The 24644-nt window shown below is 39.0% G+C and overlaps 1 protein-coding gene across 1 annotated transcript in view; it reads right to left on the bottom strand.

The window, feature by feature from the left end:
* The window catches only part of LOC122802523 (inosine-uridine preferring nucleoside hydrolase-like), a 452956-nt gene that overhangs the window by 299657 nt on the left and 128655 nt on the right, over positions 1-24644 (bottom strand). The window contains exon 3 of the mRNA XM_044072177.1: positions 6273-6452. Within this exon, the coding sequence (XP_043928112.1) occupies positions 6273-6452 (180 nt within the window). The remainder of the gene's footprint in view (positions 1-6272; positions 6453-24644) is intronic.

Genomic DNA, 24644 nt, shown 5'->3' with positions numbered 1-24644 from the left:
CAATGTCCATCGATCTAACAAAGAGAATAGTAATAGAACCTACATGGCGACTGCTTTTAATAGTGATACAAGTAAGGTTTGTAGTATCATGAGAAAATATTGGACCCTATTTAGGGGGGTGCCCAACAGGTTAGATGTGTTCAGTAACCCCTTAAAATTTAGTTTTAAGAGGAATGCTAATGTGAAAGATTTATTGGCGAGAGGAATTATGGAAAGAGAGGGGACAATAGGGTGGGTACCTTCAAATGTGGGAGATGTCCCCAATGTATTTTTATAGCGGACAAGGAAGAACTTTGGATACCCACCCCACAAATTAGATGCCAAGTAAATGGGTACTATAACTGTCAACCAAAGGAGATATTTGCATTGCATACTGCACATCATGTTGGGCATTTTATGTGGGCAAGATGGAATGGAGCTTAAAACAGAATTTATGAGCACATGTACGAGATCAGCAGAAAGAAGGAAACGAATGCGCTATACAGGCATGCAATGAGTATGAGCACATGTACGAGATCAGCAGAAAGAAGGAAACGAATGCGCTATACAGGCATGCAATGAGACGTGATAATGCAGATTTTAAAGTTTGGATTTTGGAGGTGGTTAGATAGCAAGATATCTCCCCACCCTTTACTAGAAAATAGGTCGTTAATGCACTTTCCAAGGCCAAAAACACTGCATCGATGGGCCCAGATAACCTCCCAGGATGTTTAATAAATAGCCTAAAACATGACCTCTCAGATCCACTTGAATTACTTTTCAACTGGAGTCTTCAGTCAGGTTTTGTGCTCAAGGAATGGAAGATGGCTACAGTCATTCCCCTGCAAATAGGCGGTCCAACCACTGATACGGGTAACTAAAGGCCCATAAGTCTTACCATCCTCGTATGTAAGGCCATAGAATGATCATCATGGGCATGATAAATGAGGACATAAGTAATGTGCAAACTCAGCTTTGTTAAAGTAAGGTCATGCCTATTAAATTTGGTAGATTTGTTTGATAGGGTCACCAAAGCATTGAATGAAGATAAGACTGTGCACACAGCTTAGCTCAACCTGGCTATGGCTTTTGATACAACAGTCCACTCAGGCATTGCAGACAAGCTCACTAATTTAAGTACAAACCCTTATATTACCCACTGGATAGCCAGCTGGCTCAAGGATAGGACCCAGGAGCTCAAAATAGGTGAGGCCACCTCCACCAAGAGGCCAGTCAATAGCAGATTACCCCAGGCTCGGTATTGGGCCAGCTCCTATTTGGCATCTATTTCTCTGAGATGTAAGAAAATGCTGAAGGTTTATGGCTGACTAAGTTTGCAGATGATTGCAAGCTGGGGATTATCACAGACTCCCCTGCAGACACTAGCATTCTTCAAGAAGGCCTGTCTCTGACTAATATATGGTGTCAAAGCCATAGTCTTAACTCAGTGCTAAGAAATGTATAATTGTACCCTTTGGTAAACCAACCATCCCGGCTAATTGCTATGTTGAAAATACACCCCTAAGAGTCAACCCATTGGTCAGGAATCTGGATACATACACATAGACAGTAACCTTACCTTTACTCACCACATGACCATAGTGGTAAGGAAAGCCTTTTATGTTGTACGACTTATAAGTAAGGGCATGGCATTTAGGTCCAAAGAGGTCATTATCCCACTGTACTCTGTCCTTATCTGACCAGTCATAGAGTACGATGATCCCTTTGGCATGTATGTGACCAGGCACATGCAGCAACTAGAGCAACCTCGAAAGTTCTTTAACAAAAAGGATACAAGGCATAACAAACCTGCCTTAAGCAGAGCACCTTAAAGGCCTTTCCCTCTACTCAGGCTCCTACAGATTGCTGAGGGGTGATCTATGCCTGGCTTACATGGCATCCACAAATCCTACACTTATGAATCTCTTACAAATTTGTAAGTTAAAGAGTACCAGAAAGACTGAATTTTGTCTGATGTAAAACATGCTGGAGAGACACACTGGTGTGTGCCAGAGACTGTCTCTCTTATGGAACAGGATTTCCATCCATGTCAAGATGAGTTTATCTGTTACCCTGTTTAAGCACAACCTTTATAAGTGGATGGGGAATAGGAAATTTGTACTGGGCCTAGCACCCATATCCCTTATGGACAGAGGTAACTTATAAATGCCTGGCTCTCAGTGTCCTATTTGGATGCAGGGCATCATTATTATTTCAGAAAAAAACTTGTCTGGGCTTAGAAAGGTCCCTTAAGTCATAAGCCTAGTAACAGTCTGTGACTCTATGAAAGTGTTTAGCTCCTGCCATAGCCCATTACATGTTACTGTTATACACATTTTCCCATGTTTAGATGATTTGTTTATCTTTGCAGAGTCTTTTTCAGTGTCAGGAATCATTCACTTAGGTAAGAGAACTCCTAAACAGGCTGTGGTTCCAACAGAACATTCAAAAGTCTTTGTTGACTCAAACAGGATTGCATTCCTAAGGTGTCTGCTAGACAGACACCTCAGTGCAAAGAACTTTTCTTTCACAGGAAAAAAATAGATCTATATTTAGATCTGTTCCAGGGATTTTCCATTCAGATGTCAGTCAATGCGAGCGAATACCCCAGGATTCTGCGTCTTATGGCATCTATGATTACTATACCTCTGGCAAGACTGCACATGAAAAAGATACAATGGTATTTGAAGTTTCTTTTGTCCAAGTACCAACACCCATTATCTTTTCAAATTCCAGTCCTGGAATTTGTGAAAGAGAAATCATGTGGTGGAGACATCACATATCCCTGAATCCAGGTCTCGCTTTCTCCCCTCCTGCTCCAAAGCTGTCACCACAGACCACAGATGTCTTGGAATTTGCTTGGGGAGCTGTGTCAAAGGAGATGAAAGTGCAAGGTATCTGGGCAACAAAGACAGACACAAGAACATAAATAAAAAAGAGATGCTTGCCCTTATCAGGGCATTCAACTATCTGAATCATCTTTCATCTCCAGAGCCACTTAATGTTGTTACAGATAATACGAAAGTGATGTGGTACATAAACAAGTAAGGGGGAACCAGGTCTTACCTCCTATGCAAACTATCCATGTTAGCATGGGATATAGCTTTACAGCACAATCTCACTCTGCAGACATCCTACATTCCATCAGGGCAAAACTGTGCAGCATACAAGCTGAGCAGGACAAAGACAGACCCTCACAAATGTAAACTTGATCAGATTTGATCTATCTGTAGGAAGTTCCTCAAGCAGACCTTTTTGCCTCCTCTCTGAAGAATCGGCTTGCAAAACACTGCTCCAGGACTCCATGCAAGAATGCCTAGAAGAGGGATACCTTTTGTTTTCTTTTCCTTGGACATGAATGCTCCTGTATGCCTTTCCACAGTTTCCACTAATACCCGGGGTACTTCCAAAGACTCAGAAGGAATCCCCCAAGATTATTGTGGTGACTCCCTTCTGGCCCAGGCAATGGTGATTCTTCCTGAACTGGAACTGGCCAGGGGAAATTACCACAAGCTTTCTTACAGACTGAAGCTAAACAATAGGGGTGCTTGATACATCCCATCCCCAAACAACTTCAATTGACCTCTAGGATGATGGAGTCTTAATAGCTTTTAGGTACTTGCTTACTGAGGACATGCAGCAGTATAAGCACATGGAAAAAGTTTTCTAATTGGTGCCAACAATAAAACCAGCACTCATTCAGGGCTAGTGTTTCTCTGGTTTTTCAATATTAGTGTGAGTTACTTTCCTATGGCCTGTCTTGCTCTCATATCAAGATTCATTTATCAACCATTTCAGCATGCCTGCCCATGGATCCACCTCTTTCAATGCATTCTCATGTCAAAATGTTTTTTAAAGGGGTATTACATAAGAGACCTCCAAGAAAACCAGTGGCACCTCCTTGGGATGTTAATTTTGTGTTAGAGAAGATAATACTTGCTTTATTTGAACCAACTCATCTGGCTGACTTGAGGCTCTTAACATGGAAAACAGTTTTTCGGATTGCTCTGGCCTCTGCAAGAAGAGTACCTGAATTACAAGTTCTTATGGATGGTCAACTTTATTTATTTTTCCACACAGACAAGGTTTCTTGAAGAATTTATCCTTCTTTTATGACTAAAGTTTACTTTACGCCACACTATGCATCACCCTATGTTCTTCCCTCACTGAAAAATGAGGGAAAAGGACATTTTATACCTTGAATGTTCACAGACAAGTCAAGAACCATCTTAAGAGAATAAATTCTTTCAGAAGTTCCATCAGTTGTTCACTTCTTGGGAAAGTAAGAAGGGACAACCTATGTGAAAGTAGATTATTTCCAAATGACTGTCTCATGCTATTATTTTTTGTTAATCCCACCAAAGAAAAACTATTCCAGACAGACAGAGTCAAGGCTCACTCTACCAGGGCAGTGGCTTCATCTATGGCTTTTTGGAAAGGGTTGGACTGTAGAGGTATTCTAGTAGCAGCAAGTTTGTCCTCTGTACAAAATTTTAAAAAGCACTACAAGCTAAATTCCTTCTCCAGGTCTAGGTCAGCCTTTGCTAGGAGCATTGCCCAAGGGCTCTAGTACCCTTCCCCTTCCACCTCCCAGATGTTCTAAGCTATAGTTATCTATCCATATAGCTTAGGCTACTGTGGCAGTGATCAATAAGATGAACATAGTACAGTTGTGTAAGTAAATTTAACAACAGAGATGTTCAAATGATCACTGCTGCATTTGCAACCCTCCCCCCTTGTTTTTTGGTGTCTTTTTATGCCAGGGTGTGGACATTTGTTTCTTCTAGTTCCTAGCAGTATCCTCTCAGGACTTCGTCTCCCTCTATCAGTTGACATGAAAGCTCTGAAGGGTTTGGTGCCCAAACCTGTCTTTAAGTCAGCTCAGCTCAGTTTGAGCTTAGTTTGTGTATGTGGAAGCTGCCCTGAAGCTTTGGAAGCTAGCTGACTATTAATATCCTAGGCTGGAAATAAGCCATATAGCTTTGGCTACTGCAAAAGTAATCATTCAACCATCTTCTGTTATGGTACGTTTACATACCAGCTGTACTTTTTTAACTTTTGCTGGTGTTAATGGGAGGCTTATTCCAGCTTTCTTCCATTCTCTCGGTGTACCATTCTGTAAACCTATTTTTTATTTATAATTCTTATTAAATGTAACGGTCTGTAGACCTTTTTGCATTCTAATAAGAAGCTGTTTCTAAATCACCCAATGTGCCTATAATAGCTTTACTATAAGAGATCACATCATGTTCCTTCTCACTGCAAATGATCAGTACTAGAAACTTAAAAGCTGCCTGTCACACATAAAGTAATGGGACAGCTTAAAATAAGTGTTCTTTTTTCTTTTTGCAAGGCATAAGCACCCCCCAAAAAAGTTTATATATTATCTTGAAAGTCACACAACACTGGAGAAGGAGCCGCACAGTGGTCTTGGGCAATAATATTTTTAATCAGATATGAGTGTGCCCCTATACAATAATGAGTAGAGACCTAAGTTTACCAGTCACTCATCGTATTTTCCAAGCCCCCAACTTTTCATAACTAAATGCTGAATTCTTTCTATGTTTCTAATTTGTTCCTTTCTGTGAGGTGCACAAACAGTGCACCCAAACTCCAATTAAGTAACAGAAATGTAGAGAGAGTTTACCACTGAAAATCTAGCTGCAAGGTGTCACAGTATAAACACTACTAGTTTCAAATATTCTGTGCATATATCTGTGTGATTCTTGACTGTTGTTTTACAATCATTTAAGAAGCCTAAATCACTGAATGTATTAACCTAGTCTAGTTTATTATTCTCAGCTATATAAACCTGTGCTGACACTACTAGGAACAAAAAATTGTGTAAGCTTAATTTTCTTGAGGAGAAAGCTTTTTTTTTAAAAGAAGTAGGTTCTGGTCCATAAGTAAAACATAAACTAGTGACAATAACACAAATATCAAATCACAGAATGCAGGTCTGACAGTAGCATGAGTCTGCACTTAAAAATACAGCATAATTGTTTATTTTTTCACTCATGTCTTAAATCAGTAAGCTCGCTACACCCAAATGCCTTTTTGCAAGGGTAACCAAAAAGCACTTTGTGGTTAAATGTGTTGTTCCAAGTCTTTCAACATGCAACATTAAAGAGGAGCGCAAACATATTAGAAACTCAAAGCCTCAAGTGTCTGAGCTATGCTCTCGAAAGCTAAAACATCAGGCTAGTTAAATTACTTTGTATAAATTGGTCTGATTTCTGATGTGCACAACCATAATTTCAGAATGGTCTGCAAGAAGATGCATACATTCCTACCTTGCCAGCGTGCTGAGAGGCAATTTGTATTATGGCAGTTACAGCATGTTCCTTCTGTATGAGGTCCAGCCCAGGAGCTTCAGGATCAGGAACACCTCCTAAACCGTCAGGCCCATGGAAGTCAGAAAATCCAACATTTTCAGCAAGGAGTGAAGAAGTAGCACCTCGGTACACAGGAATCTACATACAGACAGGCCAAACAGTAATATTCAATGCTGCTTTCATATGACACCAGAGACAACATTTATGGGGGGTAGAGGCAAGGCAGTCTTATTTATTTGTTTGCTAATTAGGCAAACTAATTGGTCCTGGAATCTATTTCAGCCAATACACAGGCCAAAGAAGGCTGAGAACATTTATAAAACAAAACTAAGGTAAACAATTTTATCCTACAGATACACACATGAATAAAATTAATCATATCAAACACTCATTATGGTCAGTCACATGCACAAATAAAATCATGACTTAGACACATTAAACACTCATGATCAATTAGAGTTGTACATCTACAGTGGAAATACTTAACTCAGCAAACATTATTAATTTATTTATATTGTCCAGGTTATACACTAAGCAAATTCTCCTACTTTATTTTTTTACATGCCACTGAATCATTTGCATCTTCCTAAACTATTGACAACTCAGGCAGACAGAACTATGGTTTAGGATCTCATCTGATGGAAGACATTTCAAAACGAGCAGTAGCCATTCCCCACCCTTATGAGGCACTACAGCTACAATATACTGGAACATGAATCCAAGCTTCTGCTGTGAGAAAAGAACCAATGATCTTCTGATTTTCTGACATTCATCTACAGCGAGTTAGCAGTTTAGAAGATTTAGCCAGTGCTCCAAGTGCACTTGCAGCAGATCTGCACCTCATCTTCTTTATAAATTGTTACTTTATGACAATCCATTAATTGGAGAATAAGTACCAAAATCTGTACTGCTATAAATTTTGCATGTTTGTGTGGGTTAGCAATGCCTAGAAAGCAAATTTTCCCTGTAGAATTGTTTATATTACTGTAACCTGTAAAGATGCAATATAGCTCAAATGCCTTGTGCGCAGTCAAGCTTAGAGCAGCTAGTTGGGCATCGAGTGACTATACCTACAGACTTAGCAGAATTCAGTATTGTGTAAACATTAACGTTAGTAGAATTTAGCACTGCTCAGCATAATCAGCCCCAATAAAGCACCCTTATTAGTCTGCACCGACAAAGCACCCTTAACAGCCTTCTAACCCCTTGTAGCTCACAAATCAAAGGACTGAACAGTATGACTATACAATTTCTAACTTCTCTTTAGCCAGCTTGGTGGCTAAGGGCATCTTGAGAAAATGTAGCAACTGCCTCATGTTTACTGAGAACCCACCTAATCATTAAAGAAGGAGACACAATATTTGAGAGGTGCACTTGCACAATGACAGTGGAGGCTAAACTCTCATATACAAGTACACATCAAACTGTCAAAATCATGCACACAACACCCACCTCACAAACCACACAACACACACATAGACTAATGTATGCTGAGGCACTTAAAAGCAATCTTCCTAACCAATAAAGATCACCTAAACCACCTGTTGTCAAAGCTATGCCTCAGTAAGCCCAAAAGCACTGGAACAAAACATCACCTAACACCACACATACTGTGACTCCCAGTGGAACCTCAAACACTAACTCCTAAGGCAAGTAAATACACTTCAGGACTCTCGTCATCGGGGGACTCCATCGTAAGATATACAGATGCCCATCTAATCAGGCTAAACAAGGACAAGACAACTGTTAGTTGTTTATCTGAAGACAGGATCTGCCAAATCATGCACTCACTCGTCATTACACCACAGGTACCAGTATGATTCCATCATAGTCCACATTGGTGTACATGACCTGAGATGTACCTCCCTGGACTATGGGAAGAGAGACATTATGGAGCTTTCAGATTATGTGCCTCAGGCTGGTATGAGCCTAGCATTGAGCAGCATATTACCATCACCAAGGATGATGCCACAATATGAGCAAAAAAATGATGTCTTTTTGGTGTCACTCTAAGGAGGCCCAATAGCGGTCAGCTTGGGAGGACATGGTCAACAGAACACATTTCTTTCCCAAGGATGGTCTGCACCTTTCCCCCCTAAGCTTTTGAATAGAGGCTAAAACTTTATCCACCTCTCATAATACCTTTTTTAAGCAATGCCACACTGGCAAATCCACAGACATAGCAAAATCAACTGAACTGAACCTCAAGGTGTACTGTTCAATGCCAGGAGCCTAAATAAAAAACTACACTCCCTCCAAGTCTTTCTCACACTCAAGAATATAGACATCTGTGCAGCTACCGAGACATGATTTCAAGTGGCAGTGCAAGGTTTCAGTGCCTTCCATACTTTTAGACCAGCAGCTATACAGACAAGGGCTCAAGGTGAAAGTGTCTCAATATACATCAATAGCAAGCATACCTCTAGGGTGGTTAAACACGATGACATGCTGCAACTCACCATAGAAAAAAATCCCATACCATATCCTAACCAGTTACAGGTCACTCTCCATGTCCCAAGAAGCTCACAACGCATACTTGGACATATTAGAGACACTTACCATCCAACCTAAAATCCTACTCATGCAATACTTTAATTATCCCTCTATGGAATTGTAATCCTACATGTTCTCAAATATGCAGGCACAGAGATTCATGGACTTTGTAAATACAAACATCCTTGACCAAATATTGAATACTTCCACTAGAGGCTCCACCATACTGGACCTCGTGCTTACAAATATGGGAGAATGCTGCACCCTCCTCACCACCACCATTGTCTCATCCTCCCTGGTAAAGTTCAACCATAAAGTTGTCTCCTTCAAAATCAAAATCAACTCCATAATCCCATTCAAACCATTAACAGTTAGGAACTATTCCAAGGCACATTACCTGTTATTAAGTGACATTTTTTCAAAATTAAGTGCCCTTCCAAACCCTGAGAACACAGCAGGCTATGCTGAATTTTCCTCAGAAACTCTGTACAACCATGTAAATGGCTGCATAGAGGCTGCTGTGCCTACCAGGTGTAAGCCCAGTACTAACCCCAGAAACAAACTGTCCTGGTGATATCCTAAATTAAACAGGATATACAACAAAAGGAAAAAATTATGGCAAAAATCAGGAGTAGTAATTCCCATAACGATAAAACTCTCTCATCAAACTAAATAGGCAAAGACGAGGACTAATTAGGTCAAGCAAAGTCAACTCTGAGGTTAAGACAGCCTCCAGGGTAAAAGATAACCATGAGGCCTTCTACAACTATGTCAGAAACCTCAAGGTCAGCACCACAGCAACGTGCTGAACTGGTGATTAATGGTGTCACATCCACTGAGCCTGGTGATATAGCAAACCTGTTAGAGGACAAATTCAGCTCCAACTTAACCCCCACCCACAACCATCCCCCAAAAATACCCTCAAACATAACCCCTCTAACTATAACTAGGAAGCATGTGCTCGCTGAACTCACTAAATCGAAGAACACAGCCTCAGTGAACCCAGATACATTCCAGGATGCCTCCTGAATAGTCTAAAATATGACTTATCAGGAACCCTGGAGGCATGATTTAACTACAATCTTAAAAAACGCTTTATGGCATGTGAATGGAGGACTGTGACAGTCATCCTCCTTCATAAATGAGGACCTTCAGCAAATCTTGGAAATTACAGACCCATTAGTTTTACTAGTCTTATTTGCAAAGCCATGGAAAGAATTATCATGGTAATTTTCAACAAGGACATAGGATACCTCCAGACACTGGATCCATCCCACTGGTTCAGACCCAAAAGTATTTTATTCTCTAGCACTTTGGAACAAGCTTGTTCATGGAACTTTTGTCTTACCAAAAAGAACTTAAGTGTTTGTCCAATGTCTATGGGCACTTATAAATACAACAGTTGTTCTATTTGCAAATATATAATATGTTCCTTTGAATATATGAATAAAATCAAATGTACTAAGGGGACATTTTTCATGTAACAGCAAGGGAGTTATTTATGCCTTAAGATGCCCATGTGATTTCTTTTATATTGGTGAAACAAAAAGGAGTTTAATGTTAAGGTTAATGGAACATATCAGGGATATAAAAAATCAAAAGGAAGACAAGGTTTTGGCATGTCATTTTAGAGATATACATGGCAGTGATTTTTCTATGCTTCAAAGTTGCATTTTAGAGCAAATATTTGTTGAAAATTATGATTAAATTCTTTTGAAAGAAAAATTGTTATAGAAAGAGTCTGTCTTGATTCTTAAATTTGATACTTTGGTCCCCATGGGACTGAATGGAGAAGTTAACTGGAAGTATTTTATTTAATTGTTTGATTGTATTATTGATTGATTGAGTTTGGTTTTTGTATAATAGTTAGCACATATTTAGCTGAATTTTGTAACTCCAGGAAGGTGCTAGAGAATAAAATACTTTTGGGTCTGAACCAGTGGTCTTGATTTTCTCACTACTGTTGCTAGTTGTATGGACTAGTTGCTTTTATGGCTTCAGACCCTAACAGAGACATTCCATAAATTTTTAGAGAAGATTCTCTGCCTGTGTTGGTAGGGTGGCCTAATGGTTAAGGTGTTTGCCTTACAAACACAAGGTGTGGGGTTTAAGTCTCACAAGGGATAATTGGCTAGGCTTAAAATGGCTCGCAAGGGCAGTTGGTTTAGTACTAATCTATGAACCTATGTGCTGGGTGTTTGTGGACATTCATCTGGGTCACAGAGAACAATGGAAGCATATATCCAAGCTTCACAGATTCCTACTGGTGAGAACAACCATGGTACTTCCAATTTTACCCAGCTGTTTGATCAGTGTGTTGAGGAGAGAGAGAAACATATGAATAATCCATTTTCTGCAGTGGGACAGGTGTCCAATTCTGTCCCATTGGGTATGAGAGAAGAGTGTGATAAATTTGAAATGCTGCTGCAAAAGGAAACCAAGGTACATTTTAGCATTTTGGGCTTAAAAAGATAAATGGAGTTGAATGTTACACCTAGAGGTCTTCCGTTTATAAAGAGCCCTAGTGAACCTTTGATGTGCAGTGTGATTCTGATTTAAAGAATGCTGGGTTGTAGCAGCCCACAGATGTGTTATGGACTGGCTTGCTATTTTGCTTAAACATGACCAACTTAAACAACAAAAACTTAAGCAAGAACTGCAGTCCTTATCTTTAAAGTTAAATTCATTAGGAAAAGATTTAATGTAATATAAAAAAACAAAACTTTTAAGGAACATTAGAGACTATGAAAAATATGTGGGCCTTTGTGTCTTCAACCAAACAGCAGCATGGGAAGGGACAACATAATAGGCGATGTTTTAAAAAAACTCTTTTAGTTTCTTTTACTTCCTCAGAAGAAACAGACTACAATGGCGCCTACAAAGTGACGAGCATGATTATCCGGCTTTGCCAGCAGCCAAACAACCGGAGGACCCAGAACACAAGTTTTGGAGGGAAGGGGAGAATGATAGGGAGCAATTTCATTGGAAAAGAAACTGAAATAGCTTCTACACCAATGGTAATAGGTCTGGACAATTTTCGACAATGGCACCACGGCATTTTAACAACAAAAGAGGCAGGTGGCAATGACTTTGTTGATATTAATTGTAATATGGTTGTAAATCTCTCTGGATGTATTTTATCAGATGAACAATTTGCTGTTTTGAATTTGGGGCTGAAATATGTCCCTAATGTGCTACCTAGGAAACATATTTTAAACCAGGAAATTTTCCGTCTTGTTCGTAAGTTGCACCTTCAGGTTTTTTTATGCCAGTGGTGATGTTGTTACCATGTGCTGATGTTTCTATGGAAGAAAGTTTTCATTCTTATTTTTCAGATTTGAAAATGTCTATGAAATATGTGGAAAATAATGTTTATTGTTCTCTTGACACTTCTGTTGTGCCTATGAAAAGCAGATATATCCCGCCCTATTCTAATGAAAATATGATACATTTGAATTCAATGTTAAAATTTGCCATGAATGAAATGTGTGATAAGTTGTTATATAATAAGAACAATATTTTTTATAATTTGACATTAAGAGAGTGAAAAGCCCTAAAAGAACTGCAAGAAAGAATGGATTCAATTATAAAGCCATCGGATAAGGGAAATAAGATAGTAGTAATGCATTTTCATCAGTATCCAAAATGTGCTTGGAGCATTTACAGAATAAAGATGTATATGAAAATAGTGACATGAAAAGTTATAAGCAAGCTAAAACTAAGTTACAAGAACTGCTACAAAAAGGTGTGAGGCTAAGGTATTTTACAGATGATGAAGTGCGTAAAAAATGTAATAGTGAAGGTTGTGTTCTAGCTACATTTTTTTGTTTGCCTAAACCGCACAAAGACATGAATAACCCAGCAGGACATCCAATTACTTCAGCTTGCAAATATTTCTTACATGGAGTTGGGCTTTTGTTACATAATATTTTTTACCATATGTCTTGAAAATGCCATCTTATATTAAGGATAGTTTTGATTTTTTGGATAAGATTTCTCATGTTAAGTGAAATAAAAACATGTATTGCATAACGTTGGATGTTAAAAGTTTATATACATCAATCCAACATAAGGATGGACTTCATGCTATAATGTATTTTTTGGGGGATAGCCCCTTAACAAATGATTTGGTTGATATGACTTATTTTTGTTTAAGTAATAATTGTTTTTACATAGAATGAAATTTTTAGGCAAAAACAGGGAACAGCCATGGGGGCTCCATTTGCCTCATGTATGCAAACTTATTCATGGCTTATTTTGAATTAGTATGTTTGTATAAATGTAATTGTGTTAAGAATTATGTAAAATATTATTTTTGTTTTATAGATGATTTAATTTTCATATATGATGGGGCAAGAGTGAAATTTTGCACCGTTTGTTGCTGATTTACAACAAAATACATTAAATTTGTCTTTTGATGGGCTACAATATGAAAACTAGGTCTCTTATCTAGATCTGACACTTAAGGGTTTGGATAATGGCAAAACTTCTACAAGGATACATAGGAAATTTTTATTTTTAGATGGAAGTTAGTACCTGTATGCTACTAGTTGTCACCCCCCCTCCATGTTCTATCATCTTTGCCATTCGGTGAATTTTTAAGATTATCTAGAATATGTAATGTTGAGACAAATTTGTTGGAAGAAATATATAATACTTCCATTATGTTTTATAATAGAGGTTATAGTAGGAAAGCAATAGATGAAGCTAACCAAAAACGTTTTGTGTTAAAATCAAAAAACAATGTTAGTGATTGGTTGTGGGTCAAGGGGGGGTAGAGAAAATGGTGGAAACAAGAATGAACAAATGTATTTTGTTAGCACATATAACATTCAAAGTGAAGAAGTTAGTAGTATTGTAAGATATTATTGGAATTTTATCCACAAAGATGTGGATTTGAGTAAAATTTTGAGTAAGCACCTTATGATGTCATACAAACAGGGAAGAAGTTTAAAGGATGTGCCTGTTCATGGAAATTTTGTCTTACCAAAAAGTAACTTGAGTGTTTGTCCAACATCTATTTGCACTTATATATGCAACTATTGTTGTTCCTTTGAATATATGAATAAATTCAAATAAGTACCAAGGGGGGATGTTTTTCATGTAACAGCAAAGGGGTTATTTATGCCTTAAGATGCCCGTGTGGTTTCTTTTATATTCGTGAAACAAAAAGAAGTTTTAAAGTGGGGTTAATGGAACATATCAGGGATATAAAAAATCAAAAGGAGGACAGGATTTTGGCATGTTATTTTAGAGATGTACATGGCAGTGATTTTTCTATGCTTCAAGGTTGTATTTTAGAGCTAATATATTTTGACAATGATGATGAAATTCTTTTGAAAGAAAAATTGTTATATAAAGAGTCTTGTCTTTATTCTCAAATATGATACTTTGGTCCCCATGGGACTGAACGGAGAGGTTAATTGGAAGTATTTTATTTAATTGTTTGATTGTATTATTGATTGATTGAGTTTGTGTTTTGTATAAAAGGTAGCACATTTTTAGCTGAATTCTGTAACTCCTGGAAGGTCTTGTACCGAGGTGCTAGAGAATAAAATACTTTTGGGTCTGAACCAGTGGTCTTGATTTTCTCATTGTTGCTAATTGTATGGACAGGATCCATCCCAGTTTGGCTATGTCACAAGAAGGTCATGCTTACTGAATCTGGTGGACTTCTTTGAAAAAGTCACTAAGGCAATGGATGAGGGGAAAGTGCATACTGCCTACCTAGATCTGGATAAGGCATTTGATACAATACCCCACTTGAGCATTGTCAACAAACTTATGGAACTAGGTATAAACCTCTTTGTAACATGCTGGATAGCTAGCTGGCTCACTGATAGAACCTAGGAGGTTAGAATTGGTAAGGCCACCTCCACAAAGAGGCTGCTCACCAATGGAATCCTCCAGGGCTCTGTGATAGGCCCACGCCTCTTTGGCATCCACTTATCAGATGTCAAAGACAATGTCAAAGGCTTATGGCTAACCAAGTTCTCATATAATTGCAAAGTGGGAGCAGTCACTGAATCCTCTCAAGATTAGAACACTCTTCACTAAGGTCTAATACAGACAAACACTTGGTGCCAAAGATACGGATTAAAACTTAATATCAAGAAATGCATTATAATATGTTTTGGAAAGTCTGCCACCTCAGATAACTACTTCATCAATAAAACATCCTTAAAAGTTGATTCACTAGTCAGAAATGTAGGAAGTCATGTAGATAGTAACCTAGCCTTTGACCAACATGTATCCACAGTAGTAAGAAAATGTTGCTCAACTTAAAAGCAAGGATGTGACATCTAGATCCAGAGAGGTCACTGTACCACTGTACTCAGCCCTCATCAGAGCCTTAATAGAGTATAATGCCTCCTTTGGTATGTACCTGACCAGACACATGCAGCAACTGGAGTGTCTGCAAAGGTTCCTTACAAAATGAATACAGGGAGCAAACACAATGTAATATACTGATTGTGTCTAAGCTCTGTCTCTTTACTTAGTATCATAGAGACTTCTGAAAGGTAATCTTTGCCTGGCATACAAGGCATGCCTGGAGCCTGTTTTGATAAAACTTTGCACATCTGCAAAACAAACAGCATCAGAACTACTATATTAAAAGACCTACATTTTGCTTGCAACATAAATAGGACATGTTGGAGAGACAGATAAATTTCTCAGAGATTTCTCATTCTCTGGAACAGGCTCCTGATCCATGTGAAGCAGTGTTCTTCCCTATCCCTATTTAAGCACAACTTGGGCCAATGAATGGGTAATTGGAAATGCACCCCTTGTCTGGCTGCTATGTCTCTGATGGACAGAGGCAGTCAGTATATCACCCTCTATATACATCAAATTTGTGGGTCACATTTGGGTTGCATGGCTAAACTTATAAGAGTCCAAGCAGTCATTAGCCTAGTATGTACTTATGAACCTATGAACAAAGCAGCATCTGAGAAATGCTCTATCACTGAATGTACTGGGGAATCTAGGTAGGAGCTTTCCGTGCCTACTCAGTTTTGACTTGACAGTCAAATTCAAAGCTGACAGTAATTAGCTTTACTAGAGTAGAAAACCATTAAAGGAAATCCTGTGAACTGAAGGGTGTCTCCCAGTGTTTTGATGTGATTTTCAGTGTAAAGAAGAGTAGTGGTGTCGCTGACTGACCATGATAGAAATGGAATGTGCTGCTGAAATATATAAAACCGAAGGTGGAGTGCGTCATGACACAGAACAGGTCAATCTGTTATGATTAAATGTTTTGGGGATGACAAGTCTGAATGCAACTAACGGTGAGACTTCACATCCTACTTAAAACATGTGGAAGTAGCTGAAGCACACGATGTGCAGTTCTGGCACTACCAGTAAATGGCTGCGGAACCCTGTAAACGCCAAACACTCAAGACACAAGAAGCAGCAGCAGAGTGGGTACAAAACAGATCAGGTGAAACAGCAGTTGGCTGGAATAAGGACATAAGGCAAAGACTCAGAATTTGAACTGGACTGGACTTAATGGACTATGTAAAAACCAAGATGTAGGCATGGACAGATTTTGCAAAAAAAAATCAATAGAGATTTTAAGTGTGAAGCATTTGTCAATACCAGATTCAGATGTACAAGTGTCTCTGAAGAACTGTGACATGTATTGTGACATCTGATGACCACAGTGCTACATGCATCATGACATCTGGTGACCACAGTGCTGCATGTATCGTGACATCTGATGACCACAGTGCTGCATGTATCATGACATCTGATGAGCAATGCTGCATGTATCGTGACATCTGATGACCACAGTGCTACATGTATCATGACATCTGATGACCACAGTGCTACATGTATCGTGACATCTGATGACCACAGTGCTACATGTATCATGACATCTGATGACCACAGTGCTGCATGTATCGTGACATCTGATGACCACAGTGCTACATGTATCGTGACATCTGATGACCACAGTGCTGCATGTATCGTGACATCTGATGACCACAGTGCTGCATGTATCATGACATCTGATGACCACAGTGCTACATGTATCGTGACATCTGATGACCACAGTGCTGCATGTATCGTGACATCTGATGACCACAGTGCTACATGTATCGTGACATCTGATGACCAAAGTGCTACATGTATCGTGACATCTGATGACCACAGTGCTACAATGAACATTCCTTTTTTGTGCGAGTGCCGTTCTGTAATAAAAAGATTTGTAAACTTTTTTTTTTTAAAAGAGGTTATAGTAGGAAAGCAATAGAAGAAGCTAAGCAAAAACGTTTTGTGTTAAAATCAATAAACAATGATAGTGATATAAATAGACATTATAAGAACAAAGAGAGATTAATATTTTTATTAATTAATCCGTTGGCATGCATACTTTTTGATCATCATTCAGTTGTATGTATGATTATCCAAAAAACGCTGTTCAATATGCGTTTACCATTAACAACCAAGTTCTTATTAAAACAATACACAGAACAAGCATATGTTCCCTTTTTATCACCTATTCCCTGTTACACTCAGGTTTTCAACAGTTAACATTTATATTATTTACATTAGTTATTTTTTACAAGCACATTAAGTATTTTAGGTTTTTGACGTAAGTCTTGACTTTAACAACAAGGATGGTTTATTTTCAGACTCGTCTTTTCAAGACGAAGTGACACACTGTACAATTTAGTCAGGTTACGAATGAGGTCAAAAATTGCGGGTTAAGAATCAGATTTACAATACTTGAATAATCTTATATTCATGTTGTGCAAGTATTCTCTATGTTAAAGTGTTCATCAACATAATTAAAGTAAAACGGATTGGTTACGGAACTGCACGACAAAATGTTTGTTAAGTAATTGCACATTGGCCAACGAGGATTTAAATATTTTAAACATCTTAAACATTGAGTACATTTAACAAAAGATGTAATTTAAGGATGCATTTTGACAAGGAAACTACTTTGTAGATGTATGTACTTTTATAATTGACAAGGTTGTGTTGGGACACAAGAAGTATTCTTAATGCACTTTAAAATTGCATATTTTCATTTGTGGTACAAAACAGCAACTGCATTTTAAAAGAACAGAAAGTTTTTTACTTTTAAGCACGTAGCACTTTAACTAAGAGTCACTAATTGAAACAAATTTACTATTGTTTTAATTGACTGTTGCATATAAACGAATCCTAAGCACTTGTGGTTCATCTTGAGAAAGCCTGACATAGCTTCAGGTGAAAGCGCTTGATTGACTGGTTTTATTGTTTCTGTTTCGTGCCGTCCTGTGGTTTTGGTGTTCAAAATAAAGAGTTTACTGTACTACTTGGAAGAGTTTATTGGATCTACGTGGTTCCTTTTGCTGTTTGGTTTGTGGTCTTACTGGGACTTAGTTCGAGTCATATTTTGTTTAGTATTGTAAGATATTATTGGAATTTTCTCCACAAAGATGAGGATTTGAGTAAAATTTTGAGTATGCACCTTATGATGTCATACAAATGGGGAAGAAGTTTAAAAGACATGCTTGTTCATGGAAATTTTATCTTACCAAAAAGTAACTTAAGTGTTTGTCCAGCATCTATTTGCACTTATAAATGCAACAGTTGTTCCTTTGAATATATGAATAAAATCAAATAAGTACCAAGGGGACGTTTTTCATGTAACAGCAAGGAGGTTATTTATGCCTTAAGATGCCCGTGTGGTTTCTTTTATATTGTTGAAACAAAAATAAGTTTTAAAGTGAGGTTAATGAAACATATCAGGGATATAAAAAATCAAAAGGAAGACAAGATTTTGACATGCCATTTTAGAGATATACATGTTCAATTCTCAGCTAGAGCATCTTCTGTGTGGAGACGTGTGAATGAGCGTACCTTCGTTGAAGGTTGTGCATCAGGGCTGGCAACTTGGCACGTAAAAATCTACTGCCAATCATTAGTGGACCGGAGTTCCGCTGTGGCAACCCCTAACTGGGAAAAGCTGAAAGACGCAACAGTATGGCAGTGATTTTTCTATGCTTCAAGGTAGCATTTTAGAGCTAATATTTGTTGAAAATGTTGAAATTCATTTTGAAAGAAAAATTGTTATATAAAGAGTCTGTCTTTATTCTTAAATATGATACTTTGGTATCAAAACTGACTTTGTACATCGTGAGATGCTACTGTAGTAAGTGAATGATGAAGCGCCCACAGGTTTTAATAAATGCAGTTCAGAGCATGTGCAGTGGTTTGTCCATTAAAACATAAGGACACAGCTAGATGATATCCTTGTGGTGGCATCAGTGGTGTATAAGTTGGACAAATGTTGGCGTGAAGCAAAATATAAGTTTAAGAACAAATTACTTTGAGTTATAAAATTAAAAATGGAATAGTAGAAGAGAAAATGTGCCATGGTGCTCAAACTAAATCCCAAACTTTTCTGGGAAGATGTAAATATGGAAAGCCCAGGCATATATGACTACATTTTTGACATGTTATGAGAAACAGAACACTCTTTCGCAACTGTGTCAACCTAGTAGAAGGTTGTCAATGGCAGGTTGTGTGTATGTTAAGCACGGTTACTCTGAAGTGACCCTCTAACCACACTTAGAATTTGTGAAAGCAAAGAAAAGGTGTACGGGAAAAGACTGAAGTATAAACCGACATCCCTCACTATGCTGAAACTGTTTTGAATGGGTGGAATGTTCATTTTTGAAAACCCTGATGAAGTAATAGCACAGACAAATGAACTGCTGCTAGGAGACAGGCAAACTTACAAGCTGAGTAAGACGAGAAGGGGACAATTAAACGAAAAGACATTGATAATGCTGGAGAAATAGAGGATGAGTGGGAAGGTAATGTGCATTCAACAGATGGTGTGCAATCCCAGAAACAATATGACATGGGAAACACAATGGTTCTACTTGAATGCACAGACTATACAAAGTTTTTTTTTCCAATAAACTGTTTAAGTTTGTCATAATGATCACCTAACATCTTCTTCTTCTTCTTTCGGCTGCTCCCGTTAGGGGTCGCCACAGCAGATCAACTGTTTCCATTTCTTCTTTCCTCTGCATCTTGCTCTGTCACACCAACCACCTGCATATCCTCTCACCACATCCATAAACCTTATCTTAGGCCTTCCTCTTTTCCTGTTACCTGGCAGCTTCATCCTTAGTATCTTTTTCCCAATATACTCTGCATCCCTCCTCAGCACATGTCCAAGCCAACGTAATCTTGCCTCTCTAGCTTTGTCTCCAAACCTTCCAACCTGGGCTGACCCTCTAATATACTTATTCCTAATCCTGTCCATCCTCGTCACACCCAGTGCAAATCTTAACATCTTCAGCTCTGCCACGTCAAGCTCTGACTCCTGCCTTATTGTCAATGCCACGGTCTCCAACCCGTATAACATAGCTGGTCTCACTACCCTCTTGTAGACCTTCCCTTTCACTCTTACTGGTACTCGTCTGTCACAAATCACTCCTGACACTCTTCTCCACCCACTCCATCCTGCCTGTACTCTCTTCTTCACCTCTCTTCCACACTCACCATTACTCTGAACTGTTGATCACAAGTACTTAAACTCATTCACCTTCGCCACCTCTACTCCTTGCATCCTCACCATTCCTCTGTCCTCCCTCTCATTCACACACATATATTCTGTCTTAGTCCTGCTGACCTTCATTTCTCTTCTCTCTAGAGCATATCTTCACCTCTCCAGGGTCTCCTCCACCTGTTCTCTACTCTCACTACAGATCACAATGTCATCTGCAAACATCATAGTCCACGGGGACTTCTGTCTGATCTCGTCTGTCAACCTGTCCATCACCATTGCAAATAAGAAAGGGCTCAGAGCTGATCCTTGATGTAATCCCACCTCCACCTTAAACGCATCCCTCACTCCCACCGCAGACCTCACCGCTGTCACTCTACCCTCGTACATATCCTGTACCACTCTTACATACTTCTCTGACCCTCCCGACTTCCTCATACAATACCACAGCTCCTCACTAGGCACCCTGTCATATGCTATCTCTAAATCCACAAAGACATAATGCAACTCCTTCTGACCTTCTCTGTACTTCTCCATCAACACTCTCAGAGCAAACATTGCATCTGTAGTGCTCTTTCCCAGCATGAAACCATACTGCTGATCACTAATCATCACCTCCTTTCTTAACCTAGCTTCCACTACTCTTTCCCATAACTTCATGCTGTGACTGATCAGTTTAACCCCTCTGTAGTTACCACAGCTCTGCACATCACCCTTATTCTTAAAAATCAGTACCAAATCACTTTTTCTCCTTTCCTCAGGCATCCTCTCACTTTCCAAGATTTCATTAAACAATCTAGTTAAAAACTCCACTGCCATTTCACCTAAACACCTCCATGCTTCTACAGGTATGTCATCTGGAACAACAGCCTTTCCGTTCTTCATCCTCTTCATAGCTATCCTTACTTCCTCCTTGCTAATCCACTGCACTTCATGATTCACTATCCGCACATCATCCAACCTTCTCTCCCTCTCATTCTCTTCATTCATCAACCCCTCAAAGTACTCTTTCCATCTGCTCAACACACTCTCCTCGCTTGTGAGTACGTTTCCCTCATTATCCTTTACCACCCTTACCTGCTGCACATCTTTACTAGCTCGGTCCCTCCGTCTAGCCAATCGGTACAGGTCCTTTTCTCCCTCCTTAGTGTCCAACCTTTTATACAACTCTTCATACGCCTTATTCTTAGCCTTCGCCACCTCTCTCTTTGCCATACACCTCATCTCCTTATACTCTTGTCTACTTTCTTCATCTCTTTGACAAATCCCACTTCTTCTTCGCCAACCTCTTTCTCTGTATACTCTCCTGTACTTCTTCATTTCACCACCAGGTCTCCTTGTCCTCCTTCCTCTTTCCAGATGTCACACCAAGCACCCTTCTAGCCATCTCTCTTACTAGCTGTAGTTACCCAGCTATTTGGTAACTCTTCACTGCCACCTAACATACTAACAAAAAAGGCAAATGCTAGTGTGGATATCTGGCAAGCAATTTAGTTCCTACTCTACAGGCAAAGTCATATTAATAATAACAGCTTTGAGTAAGGCATGGATTAAATATGCTTTGAGGGGGAATTTATTCATCTAGTTTAGGTAATTTAGTAAGTAATGAAGTATCTATAATATGATAATATCAGAACTAGGCTCAAACTGGACTACATTGAAGTGTAACCATGTCCAATCAAACATCAGTAGTACACTTACAAAAGTGCTGGAGAGTTTGATGGTCAGAAGTCACTCCCACAATGCCATTTTTACCAGAAACCCCTTTCCTGAAAGGTCAGTTTCATAACATATCTTCCATACAAATATCCCACCACTGAACTGTGGAAGTACCATCCTGGATGTGCCAACCCCCACCCCAGACATTCCATCAATTTACATTACCATTTTCTCATTTCCATATTTATTGTTCTCTTGGTCATTTTTGTCATTTTCTGTGTTCTCCCCATCTCTTTTTACAGAAATGTATACCAGTTGAGGCATTATGTCATTTCTCATGCATTGCCATAACCCGTAAGGTATTTGCTAGTCTGTATTCACTTAATCTTTATCAAAGCTATTCTTATGCTGACAGTTTTACACAAGAGATCATAAGACCTCATACAGTAGGACTAGATATAAAAAAGGTATTTTAAGTTGCTTTAAAAACACGTGGTGTAGAACGAGTCTATAAAATTTTATCAAAGGTTCATTACCGCGAACCTTTGTTCATCGAACCTTACACAACGAACGTTCACTTCCACAAATGTTCAGTTCAAAGAATTACTTTCTCAGGGAAAGTAACGACTTGCCCAGGATTCGTACTGTCACACAAAGCACAGTATTTTAAACCTACCTTGGGGGCTGCACCCCCACACCCCCCAACGTGGGGGGGTGTACACCCCTAACTATATACACCAACTCCAAGCTCACACTACAGTGAGGAAAAGGGCAAATGTCTGACGCTGGACAAGTCATTACTTTCCCTGGGAAAGTAATTCGTTGAACTGAGCATTCATGGAAGTGAACATTCACTGTATAAGGTTCGATGAACAAAGGCTTGTGGTAATGAACCTTTGATAAAATAATACAGACCTGGTTTAGAAATGCCTATATGTTTTAGATGTTTTATCAGAAATCTTATGCAGCATTCTGTATTACAGGTGCTGAATACAGGGCTGTCACAAAACTCTGTTATAGTGTTTTAAATAAAATAGTGTTCTGCTCAATGCTTTAACGTTACAGGGGGAGGGGCTGCCAATACAACCATTTCATAATGCCTGGGATTAGAAAAATAAAATCCTTCTCAGATATTAGTAAAAAAGGTAAAATGAGCACAGCCAACCCATTGCCACAGGGGAATAGTGCCCATCTGTGAGGCTGACAACCCAAGATTGACTTACGACTTGAGAAGCTGGAATGCTGGCCAGGGATAGTTGACTTGAGTGGCTGATGGCCTGTTCACCAATCTCAATGAAGAATGGGTTTTGTTGCATAATGCTGCCCTGTAGCAGAGGCTGAAAAGCAGCATCAATGTGTCAATAGGATACATATACATAGAGTGGAGGATAAATGTCATTGTGTCATGAGCTGATGTTCTCATGGGCATGTGTCTGCATCATTGCATGCCCCCCCACCAAAGAATGTTTAAGGCATATAAAAAAATCCCTGCAGTCATGTGTGGATGATGTAGGGTCAGGATGTCCTCCAGGTGGTAGTGCTCAGTGCTAGAAACTTTAACAAAGAATTGTACTTCTTACAGGCATTCTTTACCCTAAACATAGATATGTGCATAATTAGCAAAACATGACTTCAGAACAGCAAAGGCAACTCCACAGTACAGGGATTTAAATGCCTATCACTCTTTCAGGCCCAACACTGAATTGGAAGGTACAGATGGAGGGGGTGTATCTGTATTCTTAAGAAACCATTTCACCTCTAGACTCATAATGCAGGACAATAATCTTGAACTCCTCCATATTCTTCTTATGATAAACAAAACCCAGTACCTCATCATTGCTAACTATCATACTCTTTGGTATGTGCCTTGCATTGAGTGTTCTGCCTTCACCGTGGATGATGCCATAATACAAACACACTTTGATTGACTTTAATAATTGGCTTAGATTCTGGTGTCATTCTAAGGGGATACAATATTTGTCAGAATGGAAAATATGGTTAAACCAAATTGCTTTACCAAGGATGGTCTGCACCTATCCCCTGTAGGATTTTGATATTGGCTAAAACATTGCTCTCTCCCATACAGACTTTTTCAGGCAATACCAAACTGACAAAACTTCCAACACAGCAAAATCATCCATGGGAATCTAAATGTGTTACTACTCAATGTCAGGAGTTGAAACAAGAAGCTCCACTCCCTCCAAGCTTTCCACACCCTGGAGAATGTAGACATCTGGGCAGTTAAAAAGACATGGTTTAAAGCCACAGAAAGTACCCATCAAAGCTTCAGTGTCTTTCGCACATTTAGAAGAGCAACTGCACAGACAGAGACTAAAGGTGGGGGTGTCTCAAGCTACATCAATAAGAAGCATACCTCTAGGCTGGTTAAAAAGAACAATATACTAGAGTTTCTCCATGTACAGATTAGCATCAACAAAGTCCCATACTATATCCTAACAAGCTATTGTTCACCTTCTCCCAGGCCCATAGCTCATATTTAGGCCTACTGGAGACACTCACCATTCAACCAAATGCCATACTCATGGGGGACTTTAATTACCTCTTATAGACTATGAATCCTACATGACTCCAAGTTTTCAGGCACATAAATACCTGGACTCTGTAAACACAAACACCCTAGATCAGATACTGCACATGCC

The sequence above is a fragment of the Protopterus annectens genome, chromosome 5.part0, assembly GCF_019279795.1.
Source record: "Protopterus annectens isolate FY-2018-M chromosome 5.part0, PAN1.0, whole genome shotgun sequence".
NCBI classification, from domain to species: Eukaryota; Metazoa; Chordata; order Ceratodontiformes; family Protopteridae; genus Protopterus; species Protopterus annectens.
The sequence above is the reverse complement of the archived record's forward strand: the minus strand, read 5'-3'. Positions and strand labels throughout refer to the sequence as shown.